We start from the raw sequence: 13,452 nt of genomic DNA on the forward strand, positions 1-13,452 counted from the left end.
GGTCTTGAATCTGTAAGATGCTGAGAAGCCCATTGAAATTAAAGGCATGTAGCATCATGCCATATAGGACACAAGATTTGAAATGCCCATTTGAACAGTTAGGATAATAAACTATGCTGGAAGCAAACAGATGACATGTTTTGATACTGATGACTCGAAGATTAAGCACGGAAATGCCATTTCTTGTGACCACATCAAGCTGTTGCAATTTTTCAAAGAAAATGGGTTTACAAACCTCATTTAAGAAGTCAGATCTTAGCTTTTAACCATAAACTTGTTTCAGGAATATGGCTTTTTAATACCTTATGGAAAGTCCCCCTCCCTCAAAAATAACTGAAGGAAGGAAAGAAAGAAAAATTGAAGTAGCAGCTGCTCTGGATTTCAGGCTATAGAAGTTGGGGGTAGCCCTTGAAAGCATGCCAGATGCCTTAGATGACTAAATAAGGCTTGCAACTAAGTAACCTCAGTATTTACAGTATTCAAGGTATTTCCTACCCTAACTGTAGTGAAATAAAAGGGAATATTGTGGATGGTGAGGAAACTGTATCTTAGGTACAAGTAGCAAGTTCTACCCCATCCTGCCACACAATTTGGCAAACAAATCTCACAGTTATTTACATAATGTTCCACAGTTAAAAGACAGATATTTAGTAAAAAGCGTTTTGGGTGCACACCTGTTAGTAACTTCAACATACAAAACTAGGTCAGCCAAACCATTTTTTGACAGGCTTTAAACCTCCTCTTACCTGAAGGATATAGCCCCGCACGTAGTCCCGAAGTGTCCACCCTAAGCCATGCAGGATGTGCAGCACCTCTTCCTGCTTCAATACACTAAAGAGTCGGTCCAGCAGTATCTTCAGCCTCACAGGCACAGCCTGGGTACCATAGAGCATCAGGCTGCTGATGTCAAACACTACGTTGGACTGCACAATCTCCACTTGAGTAGGGTGATACAGGTGCTGGGTGCTAAGCTTGTCCAAAGCTGACAGACACAGGTTGGGAGGGAGAATGGAGACAGAGATGGGGAGAGAGGAAAACAAAAACAAAAGTAAGATTATTGAAGCATATCTGATGTTCTGTCAAAGTGAATCTTCCATAGACACTATGTGTATCTTCTTTACTACAAATTAAGCAATAAGATCAAACATTCAAGAATCTCTTTTAATGTGGTCCTGCTTAGGTTTTGTGGTATCACCGTGGTTTTTAAAGGCATTGAGTGCTCGTAGCTCCCATTAACTACTTTTGGAGTTCCGGGCACACACCACCTTTGAGGAATCAGGTGTCTCACTTTGCATAACCAAAAAAATGGATGCACCCAAATGAATCACACTGCTGAAAATATGAACCTTAATATACAGAAAAAAGAATCCATTGCAATGTTTTAAAAATTGCTGGCTGTGCACAATAATAAAAAGGACTAGTTGATTCACTGCTAACTGAACAGCTGCTAATTATTGCACTGGCAAACACAGCCAATTCAACTTAGCTCTTTTATGATCAGAATAAATTAATAACAAAGAGCTGGGGGTAAGGGGAAGTTTTCCAGAGGTTTATTTTTGGTTTGCTGGGGAGGAGTATCTAGTAATTGTTTACCCTTTATATGATGTTTAATGTGATGGAATTACATATGGTATTATACATTTCAACATATACCACTATTTGCTCTCAATTTCCTTTCAACTTTATGGATTTTATCACAGCACCTGAAGTTAGACTATTTGTTTTAAACAAAACTTTTTGAGCATTTAAAATAATGTTACAGTGGTTCCTCCTCCTGTACTTAGATTTCTTCTTGGATTCACCAGAGAGTTCCTGTATTCTTGATAAATTGCTTTCTTACATCCAGATTGTAAAGGCCCTTATCATTTACCCGCTGGTTTCATTCAACACATTTACTCCAAGGAATATTTTTGTCAAAGAGTTCTGGTTTCCTCCTGCTTCATTCCTTACAACTGATTTGTCTGATCTTTCCTATTCTAGTGGTTACAGCATCTTTGAATAAATGGCTTTAAATGTAAATTTAATGTTCAGGAAAGATAAGGGATTGGCAAGCTTAGGGATTGAAGTCCTATGTCTCTCCACAGGGTATATATATTGCGGTAAAGTGAAGGGTGGGATTCCGTCTGTTACTCTTCCAACACAGTTCATCAATTTGGACTTAGGATAAGAAGCTCCTTTAGAATCAAATGAAAACGTTAGATTACAATCTGAAGAGCTTAAATACCCCAACATTTTTTTCTTTTAATTTTCCATGGTATTGTTCGTAAGATGGTTATTCTGTCAGTACAGTAAAAGAACATCAAAATACTCCATGAAGGGGGAGAAAAAAATGACAACCCAGAAATGAATATTTGATGTGTGCATTTACTGGGGGTATGTTGACATGTATGTGCCTATACAGTGAGTAAGGAAAAGACTGGAGTCTATTTTAGTCACATAACAATGAGTATTCGGAATTAAAGAGCAATATTTGAACATGTTAGTAAAATATTAGTGACAGTCATAACACCTTCCATCGAAGAATCTACATTTTACCCAATGACTTATCCCTCACAACACACTTCTGAAACAAGTTTTGACCACTCTGGTACTACCAGCCTTATTATTACAGGTTGACAAACTCAGACTCAAATGATAAGTAAGATCACATAAATCCATACTGTTGCCAACTACAGAATTCATCCCATATCGCTGTCATGTGTTTGAACCACTGTACCACACTGCGAAGGAGAAGCATGGTGCTTTTTGTTAAACAGAATAGTTTAATTTAAAAATATACACAGGGAAGATAAGTCCCTGCCTCAAAATAGTTGGACCGAAAGACTCAGGGGTCTAAGTGCTACTCCCAAATTGTCCCAGGTCAGTAATGATAGACATTTTTTTCTTCTAATGACTGCTTGTGAATCATAGAATCATAGAACAATAAAACTGGAAGAGACCTAAAAAAGCCATCGAGTCCAGCCCCCTGCTCTAAGCAGGACCAAACCAATCAGATCAGCCCCGCCAGGGCTTTGTCGAGACTGAAACACCGCCAGGGATGGAGACTTCACTACTTCCCTGGGTAGACCATTCCAATGCTTCACCACCCTCATAATGAAACAGTGTTTCCTAATGTTCAACTTGGACCTTTCCAACCGCAACTTGAGACCATTGTTCTGTGTTCTGCCATCCGTGACCACTGTGAACAGCCTCTCTCCAGCCTCTTTGCAACCTCCCTTCAGTAAGTTGAAGGCTGTTACCAAGTACATCCCCAGTCTTCATTTCTGCAGACTAAACAGTCCCAATGCCCTCAACCTTTCTTCATAAGTCATATGCTCCAGCCCCCAAATTATTTTGGTCACCCTCCGCTGGACTCTCTCCAGTGTAGCCACATCCTTCCTATAATTGGGGGCCCAGAACTGGACATGGTACTCCAGATGTGGCCTCACCAAAGCCGAATAAAGAGGAATAATCACTTCTCTGAATCTATTAGCAATGCTCCTCTCAATGCAACCTAATATGCCACTAGCTTTCTTGGCTACAATGGCACACTTTTGACTCATGTCCAACTTCTCATCCACCACAACTCCCAGGTCCTTTTCTGCAAAACTACTACTGAGACAGTCAGACCCCAGCCTGTAACAATGCTTGGGATTCTTCCGGCCCAAGTGCAGGACTCTGCACTTGTCCTTATTGAACCTCATCAGATTTCTTGCAGTCCAGTCTTCCAATTTGTCTAAGTCAGTCTGGACCCTGTCCCTGCCCTCCAGTGTATCTACCTCTCCCCCTAGCTTAGTGTCATCCGCAAACTTGCTGAGGGTGCAATCCAACCCTTCATCCAGGTCATTGATAAATATGTCAAACAGAACAGGACCCAGAACTGAACCTTGGGGCACTCCACTAGAAACCGACTGCCATCCTGACATCAAGCCGTTGACCACTACCCGCTGGGCCCGACCTTCTAGCCAGCTTTCTATCCATCTTACCGTCCATTTATCCAATCCACATTCCTTTAATTTGCTGACCAGAATATTGTGGGAGACTGTATCAAAAGCTTTGCTAAAGTCAAGATAAATCACATCCATTGATTTTCCTCTATCCACAGAGACAGTTATCTCATGGTAGAAACTAATCAGATTCGTCAGGCATGACTTGCCCTTCATGAATCCATGCTGACTATTCCTGATCACTTTCCCCTCCTCCAAGTGCCTCAAAATGACTTCCTTGAGGAGCCCCTCCATGATTTTTCCAGGGACTGATGAAAGACTGACCAGCCTATAGTTCCCTGGATCATCCTTCTTCCCTTTTTTAAAGATGGGCACTACATTTGCCTTTTTCCAATCATCCGGGATCTCTCCCGATCTCCACAACTTTTCAAAGATAATGGCCAAGGGCTTGTCAATAACATACGCCAACTCCCTCAGGACCCTAGGATGAATTAGGTCCGGGCCCATTGATTTATGTACATTTTGCTTTTTTAGATAGCTCCTAACCTGTTCGTTTCCCACCAAAGGCTGTCCACCCTCATCCCACAATGCATCACTTATTGCATTAGTCCGGGAGCTGTCTTTGTCCATGAAGACAGAGGCAAAGAAAGCATTAAGTACTTCAGCTTTCCCTACATCATCTGTCACTGGGTTAGCTCCCTCATCCAGTAGGGGCCCCACACCCTCTCTGATCACCTTCTTCTTGGTAACATGCCTGCGGAAACTTTTCTTGTTATCCTTCACATTCCTCATGAGTCACAATTCCAGTTGCGCTTTCTGCTTCCTGATAACTGCCCTACATTCTCGAGCTCTACGTTTATACCCCTCCCTAGACATCTGTCCAAGTTTCCACTTTTTGTAAGCTCCCTTTTTGTGCCTAAGTTTTCCAAGTATTTCCCCATTAAGCCAGTCTGGGCTCCTACCATATTTACTTCTCTTGCTGTGCATCGGGACAGTTTCTTTCTGCGCCTTCAATAGGGCTTCCTTAAAATACTGTCAGTTTTCCTGGACTCCCTTTCCCTTCATGGTAACATCCCAGGGGATTCTGCCTCTCAGGATCCTGAAGGAGTCAAAGTCTGCTTTTCTGAAAGCCTGTGGATAATGCAAAATGTGTGGTGGTCTTGCTATAGCTCCTGGTGGAATACTACTCACTTTACAAAATTGCAGTCATATTTAACACCAAAAACTTTGCCAGTCTTTGTCAGTCCAGGCATGGGACAAGAGGAGGAGGAAGTAACAAGCTGTCCTTCCACTGGCAAAACACTGCGTAACTGCTTTTACAGCTAACACTGTACTTATCCCATGAAGATAAAGAGGGCGTCAGTCTCCAGGGCTCTCAGTGCCGCCCCAAATTCACTTTGGCTGCGTCTACACTAGCCCCCTCCTTTTAGAAGGGGTATGGTAATGAGGGATTAATGCAGATGCTAATAAGATGCTACCATGAATATGCAGCACCTCATTAGCATAATGACGTCCAGGTGTGATTCAAAAGTGCTGCTTTTGGAACGCACAATGCCCATGTAGATGGGGCCTTTCAAAACCACCCCCTGATTTTGAAAGCTCCTTCTTCCCATTCAGTTTTGGGAAGAAGGGGCTTTCAAAATCCAGGGGTCCTTTCGAAAGACCCCCTTCTACATGGGCAGCGTGCTTTCAAATGCGGCACTTTTGAATCATGTGCAGACACCATTATGCTAATTAGACACTGCATATTCATGGTAGCACCTCACTAGCATCTGCCAAAATTCCTCATTACCATGTCCTTTCCAAAAGGAGGGGGCTACTGTACACACAGACTTTAAATGGTTTAATTTTTTTGACTAGTTCACCACTGGAGGTCTAGTTAGTATCTTAAAATTGGATGAAGAGTTAGTTCTGAATTTATTTATATTTCACCAAATCATCTTCAATTTGGAGTTGGGGTCTTATAGTGCAAATTATAGTAAACACAACTAAAGACAGAGCTCCATTCTTTTGAAGCACAAGCCAGGCGGTACGTTCAAATGCATAATTTATAACAAAAAAGGCATATTTTTCCATGTCTGTGTCACAAGAGTGTTCGCAGCGTATACCACATTACAGACTGAAAAGAAATACTGGCATGGGGAGAGGAAGGAAATGCATTTGTGCCAGCACAAGGAATAATTGTGTGGCCAACAGCTGGAATTTTTGTGGCTCATTAATTAATGGAACCACTTTTCACTGCACTCAACTATGAAACCAAATAATGTAGAGAATGCAATCTTTCACCGTTATTTATAATCTACAAAATTATATCCTGTTTAGAAAAAGACGGTTAAAAATGCTCAAGCAAGAACCAAAAAAAGAACAGTAACAAGAAAAAAAAATACTGTCATGTACCTCAGTGAATTTATATCAGCTTCTGCATTCTGAAAACACACAGAGAAGTGCAAGAGACACACCAGAATGTATTTGGAAAGGTTCTTTGAGCCCTAAGTAACTATTCCCTAAACTATTTCTGTGCACAATTTCAGTGTTCCAGTTTGCGGAGAAGGGGGCACTTTGCTGTTGAGGTGCATTCCTTCAAATAAGTCTTAAAATGAAACAATTGAGCCCCCGGTTGATAAAATCCCATGGCTTTATTTATTTAGTTGAAGTTGAGGTTGTACATTTCCATGTCCTGCCAAAACTTCAATTTGGGTAATAATATTCTGAACTCCCTCGCCAATTTCAACTGCATATGGTATTCTCCTAAAACCTCCCATCCTAAACTCTTCCCTAGTGATACTATGTGCTGATGAACAGCTACTGCATTTCACCTCAAAGGGTCTCTATCTCAAAGATGAGTAAATTTATCTTTGATGGTAGTGTGTGGAAGAGAAATTGTTAAGTGCTTTAGGATCCCTACAATGACAGATATTATGTTTAAATATATTATATCTGAAAAATGATATAAGCTGATGTTTCCTTATTTTAAAAGCACTGTTGATTGACATGCCATAAAACATGAAGGCACTTTGAAGTATCCATGGCTGACTTGCTGCTACACACAACCTGGCACTTTGAAGTTTCACACTTCGCAGTTGCCATGGGGGAGACTTAAAAGCACTTCATTAGTAATCTCCCAACATCCTAATTACCATGCTCCCTTCGAAGTTGGGGGCTAGTCTAGACCCAGCCTCAGTGAAGTAATATTTCTGAGGTACACTATTTCTAATTTTAAAATGCTCATTTCAGGAACTGTAACTAATGAAAAAGGAGCCAAATAAGTTTTTCTTAAACACCAAAGATCTGGCGACTTGTTTATTAATTCTGTGCAGTGTTGTTATAGCCATGTTGGTCCAAACATACTAGAGAGCCAAGGTCGGTGAGGTAAATACCAACCTCCCAACCTTATGAGGATTCTAACCAATAACCACAGTTTATACCGCAGGAATACGAGTCCTGAAGCTTTTTTTCCTTGCAACAAAGCCTGCTGCCAGCTTTGTCCACATATCTATTCTGGCGATACCATCACTGGACCTAACCAGGTTATTCACAGAATCACGGGCACATTCTCATGCTCCTCAACTAACACCATATATGCCATCATGTGCCAACAATGCCCAAATGCTTTGTATATTGGACAGACTTCAAACTCTCTCAGACAAAGAGTTAATGGGCACAAAACAGACATCAAAACATTCCTGATCCACAAACCAGTTAGTCTACGTTTTAATGGAGTGGGCCATTCTGTTAATGACTTAAGAGTTAGCGTCTTATTGAAGAAGAATTTTCAGTCTGCTTTAGAAAGAGAAGCTGCTGAACTCTCTTTCATATTCAAATTCGACGCATTAACACGTGGCTTGAACCGGGATACAAATTTTCTGGGGCATTATAGGGGCTCTTTGGCATACTTGGCTTAATCTAATTCTTGACTCCCTCCCCCCCCCGGCGCTCTAATTTGCTCACCTTGATAATTTTTTTCTGATTTGTCAACTTTGATTACTGTTTTTGGTTCTCTATGCCTTAAATATTGAGTCTGTTCTGGTATGGCTATGGTCTGAAGAAGTGGGTCTGTCCCACGAAAGCTCATCACCTAATTAATTATTTTGCTAGTCTTTAAAGTGCTCCCAGACTGCTTTTTTGTTTTGAACTTCTGTTGGAGTGAGAGAGAAAGGCTTTTGAGCTACTCAGAGAAAAGCTCTGTGCAACTCTTTCAACAACAGAAGATGTTCCAGTATAGGAATATTATTTCATTCATCTTGCCTCTCTTGTAAATTATTGTAAGAACTGTGGATCTCTTCTCTCTCTTCTCAAGTCTTTGGCTGTGGCACACTTGGCCAAAACTTCAAAATGGCAATGCTAATGGCTGAGCAGCTGATAGGAATAAGGGGATTTTGACGTTTGCAGGGTCCTTTCAAAAAGGACCCTGTGTAGCCAAGCCATGCACGAGCGAAACACAGCATTTTCAAAGTGCTGTGGCCAGCAACGTGCTAATGAGGTGCTGAATATTTATTTCAGCGCCTCATTAGTATCCTCTGATTTGGCCAAATGTGGCCACAGCCTTTGAGTTATCAAGTGCATTGCTCCAGGTTATGCTCTGTCAGTTTCTGTTACCAAACCTGTTTTTTAAATGGCTTATATACGATTTTTAGGGCCTGACCAGAGCCTTTTTGGGTGGGAAGATGAAACAACACTGCCCACAAATATCCTTGACTCCTGTCCGCTGTGTTTACACCACTTTGTGCAAGGATGCTCAGAAGATTAGCAGGAAATCTAGTAATATAATTATTTGAGATAACTCTTGTGAAACTGATGTGTATATATAAAAATATATATGCATCAGATTTTCAGGCTCCAGTCAGGCTTCTGCCACAGAAGGAGCAGATCCAGGTGCTCACACTGGGATCTGTGTGCAGTTACCAGCACTAAATCGTTTTGTGAGTGGTAATTGCCCAAATAATCTGGAAGATTTGGAGTCTACTAGCTTCCTAGCTTTTGGAGGATAGCATGTATTCTAGCAAATTTTAGAACATGCAGTGTGTTACAAATGAGCCTCATTACCATCATAAGTGCTATCAGAACCCAGCTAGAAGTAAGACCTGCAAGTCCAAGAGTAAGAGCAAAATAATTTGCAAACAAACAACATCCTGTGGGGCACACAGAAAATGGGAACAGAAAGGGTTGATGCAAGGAATTAAAAGGTACTCAGAACTTTTGAAAATCAGGCCAGTTATTTAAGTACCTGGATATGAGTGTAGAGAACTAACATTAAGAATCAGTTTTGGAAATTCTTGGCCAAATGTGTTTTGCTCATGTATACCCTCAATTCTGTGCACAAATGACAATTAAAAAATTGAACAAAAAAGTGTTGGCCACGCAAGTTATTCATGCACAAATGGAGGCTTGGCCTGAACGGCTTTAAAATTGTGGCTTATATGTACTTTACTATATAATTCCAGAAAACTCCTATACATTTTAATGAGACACTGCATACTGTGTTTCAAATTGTAAATGGGCCCTTTGGAACTTGGACAATGTTAGTCTTTTCACATAACCATTTGTAGCATTCTTACTGAGCAAAATTTCAGCCAATAGATTAGCCTCTCCAAGCGTACTAAGTATTTTCTGCCAAAAGCTTTGGACCCAGTTATAATTTATCAAAGGACAAACTTTAATGTTCCATTTGTGGATTTTCTTTTACTGTAGTATAAAGTGGGGAAAAATCTACAATTCCATTTATATTTTATTGGTTTTGTGGGACCCTATACAATTCAAAGGAAATTAAATACAAAAGGTTTATTAAAATAATATTAAATGACTTGTTTGATTTATCAAAAGCCAGAAAGCACAGAGTAAGACTTTCACTTCATCCCTGCTCCATCCAGTTATGCTGAGGCCCAGCTCTGCAAGACCTCTCTCTGACCTGGTACCCCTCCCATGTCAAAGTACCCAGGGTGCATGCAGGCTGAAGTAGAATCCTTTCCTCTGAAAATACTCCTCTCTCTCTCTCTCTCACACACACACACACACACACACACACACACTCTAGACATAAGTCTAATCTGCAACTCTTTTGTCTGACAAGGTCCATAATCCATCAAGACTTTAGTTATCTGAGGGCTTGTCTACACTACCACTTTCCTTCGAAGGAAGGATGGTAATTAGGGTGTAGGGAGTTTACTAATGAAGTGCTGCGGGGAATACGCAGCAATACATTAAGCAAACTCCCCCCTGCAGCAACTTTGAAGTTTTAAACTTCCAAGTATCGGCACGCGTCTAGCCGCAGCTCACCCACCAGTACTTCAAAGTCTCAGGGCAACTTCGAAGTACCGGTGGTACTAGTTTAAAACTTCGACGTTGCCGCGGGGGTGAATTTGCTTAATGAAGTGCTACGTATGCACCACAGCACTTCATTAGTAAACTCCCAACACCCTAATTACCATCCTTCCTTTGAAGGAAGGTTGTAGTGTAGACAAGCCCTGGATGACCATTTATTACGGCTATGGCCAAGTTTCCCCATGCCCATTAAGTTTGTTTCCAGTCACCAGTCCTGGCTCTCATTGTTCTGTGCTGTTTAGCTGTAATTTACTCTTAGATGTCTTCTAAGAGCCCAGTAAGCAGCAGAAGTGTTGATAATGTTATAAGACACATTGACCTCCTGTGGTCCGGCAAATTCTCTTGCCCGGCACAAGTCAGGTCCCTATGGTGCTGGATTTGAGAGGTTCGACCTGTGTGAACTGACATCTCACATCCATTTTTGAATAACATCTGAAGGATATTTTCTTGATTCAGTGTAAAAGTATTATAAATGTTCTTAGCAGAATACTGACAACCTCCAGAGTAGGGAAAGCAGGTCTAATTAAAGTCCATGTCTTCAAAAATATCAAGACTTTCCAATAGCCTAGTCCAATACCTCACAGATACAATTTTGCAAAGTAAGAATACTATACATTTTAACATGTTTTTATTGATTAAAATGGATCTCCTTCCCATTTGCATCTTAATCTAGATTGAACAGCTTGAACAGCTTTTCTGTTTATTGCATTAAGCCTCAACACAACCCCACCCAACTCAGACAAATAGACAACACATGCACAATTAAAACAAAAATTCTGGTTTAGGCTGCTCACTTTGCCCCAGGTGTACCTCCCTCATCAAAAAACTGTGTTTTCATGACTAGCAGAGTATGTCTGGGAGCCTTGCAACAAATGGGACATTTTTAAAATTTATTTTAAATGAACTGTGACACTTCTTGAAGCAACAAAACTTGACTGGCAGGTTAAATATATAAGACCCTTATGGTAACTCTCCATAATACTGTTGTAAAACCGCGTGCAGAACAATCAACATAGGATGAGCAAACAGTGTTTTACTAGTGGCATTTTCCACATACACTAGTCTATTGAAAATTAAGGGCTGCAAACATTATGGATTCAGACCTATTCTTTTTTCCAAACACTCATACAAAAGTAAAAAGCCTCTCTGTCAGGGGAGCTGTCAGACTCCCTAAGCTCCTATGCAAGGTGGGGCAGCAGCTCCATGCTCCTGGAAGAGGCAGAGCCGTGGGAGGAATGGGCAGGACCAGGGTAGCCAGCCTTTAGCGCTGTCTGGACCATGGTGGCACTCCTCCCAGCCCTCAGTGCTGCCTCGAGCATGCCATGTGGTGCTTCAGCAGCAATTTAAAGGATCCAGGACTCTGTGTCACCTTATAGACTACCAGATGTCTTAGAGAATAAGCTTTTGTGGGCAAAGACCTGCTTTGTCACATGCATGAGGGGGGCAGGTTCTAGAGGAGGGTGTGCCCCCCCACTCATGAATCTGATGAAGGGGGTCTTTGCCCACAAAAGCTTATGCTCCAAACTATCCAGTAGTCTATAAAGTGCCACAGGACTTCTTCTTGTTTTTGAAGCTACAGACTAACTTGGCTACCCCTCTGATACAGGACTCTGGGTGCCACCACTGCCACAGGAGCCGTGGCCAGGAACCGCACGCCCTTTTGAATCTCTAGGCCCTGAGCCAAGTACCCCTTCTGCTATCTCCTGTTGGCAGGCCTGCTCTTCAAGGAGAAAATGCAGCATATGAATGAGTAATTTGTGGAGGGTCTGGCCAAACTACAGCAATCTTATCTTCCTCTGGAACAAATTTTAGAAATTCTTGCTATTTGGTATAATACAGTGGTTTCAAAGGTGAAAATTTTGCTCTTCAGAGGCATCATCCCTTACAGGAGACAGAAGGACCCCACAGGCAAGATACTGAGCAATATCCAGAGAAGAGTACAAATGCCCTTACGGACCAAGAAATCTGCCCATCCATTCTTCAGTCCAAACAGTGACAAAATACAAACATTAGGTTGGAAGAGATTAACTTCCTGATGTAGAGCAAACAAAGTACTAGCAATGAAATGGAATCCTTTGGCTATTTCTACCTCATTGCTGTCCCAATTTAATCTACTTTTAGGAGACAAACACTCAGTTCAGTAGATTGTGAAACATTAAAGAGGCAGTGCAACAACCATTTCTGATCAGGGAGAAAAAAGCAACCTTTCTTTTGGATTTTTACAGTATTTAAGAACTAGTAATGGGAACCATTTGCCAAATTCATTTAGTCTCTGACTGAGGGACACATATGTAATCTAGTAATTTACAGCTTGCACGTACAGATGTTCACACTTAGTTCACGGTTTCTTAATAGCTTTTTAAAAATAAAAGGGGCCTGATCATGGGTATTTTATACGTACCCAAATAATATAACTATCCTGACAAATGCCCGTCTTCATGCCTCACAAATGACATCCCCCCTCAAAAATAAAATAAACCAAAAAGAAATACCCCCAAAAATTCACTTGGATGTATGCAGAATAAATGTTACTTAAAAATTCTGAATGAAATCTTTCATTAATTTCTCTCTCTGTGATCTGACTCCAAGTTGAAAAATTTAGATTGCTGTTAGATTTATGTAGCCAAAAGCAGAACTGCCATTTGTTCACAGACATTGCTTTGCTGTCTGTTATTTTTTTATGCCTTTGCAAAACTTTGAACCCCATCCAGCTTTGACACACTGCCTCTTCAGTTAATAACTATCAAGTTTCCCCTTGTCTCCTGTCTACTTTTCTTTGAGGCAATTGCACACTCAGCACCCCGAGATAATAACACACATCTATAAGATAAAAGCAATGGCATTAATGTAATTGTCTGCCTTTCTCTCTTTAGCCTAATCTTTTTTTCCTTCAGTTTTGACTGCCTGTGTGACACCTGTTTTTGTCTCCTCTGATCCTACGACAGGTTTTCCGCTGACAAGGTTTTTGCCTAACAGAGATTCTGCCAGACAAGAACATAATAAAATATGAAGAACTGCTTGTCAGAGTTTCTGCCAATGCTCACATGAAATAGTGGGGAAAAAATCCCAACTTTTTTTTTTTTAAGGGGCCCTGTGATGGTCGCTTTTGGCCTGTCAGGAAAACGGCCTCCCATGCCAATTCCTGCAAGCCAAACAGGTGTTTTCTTTTACGTATGTATGCATGTGCATGTGTATAATGTTTTCCCAC

The 13,452-nt window shown here is 41.0% G+C and overlaps 1 protein-coding gene across 2 annotated transcripts in view; it reads right to left on the reverse strand.

Moving 5' to 3' along the window:
* BNC2 (basonuclin zinc finger protein 2) overlaps positions 1 to 13,452 on the reverse strand; it is a 457,477-nt gene that overhangs the window by 128,792 nt on the left and 315,233 nt on the right. For both annotated transcript variants that reach the window (XM_074994931.1, XM_074994932.1), the window contains one exon: positions 747 to 982. In XM_074994931.1, the coding sequence (XP_074851032.1) occupies positions 747 to 982 (236 nt within the window). The remainder of the gene's footprint in view (positions 1 to 746; positions 983 to 13,452) is intronic.

This window comes from Carettochelys insculpta, chromosome 5, assembly GCF_033958435.1.
Source record: "Carettochelys insculpta isolate YL-2023 chromosome 5, ASM3395843v1, whole genome shotgun sequence".
Classification (NCBI taxonomy): Eukaryota; Metazoa; Chordata; order Testudines; family Carettochelyidae; genus Carettochelys; species Carettochelys insculpta.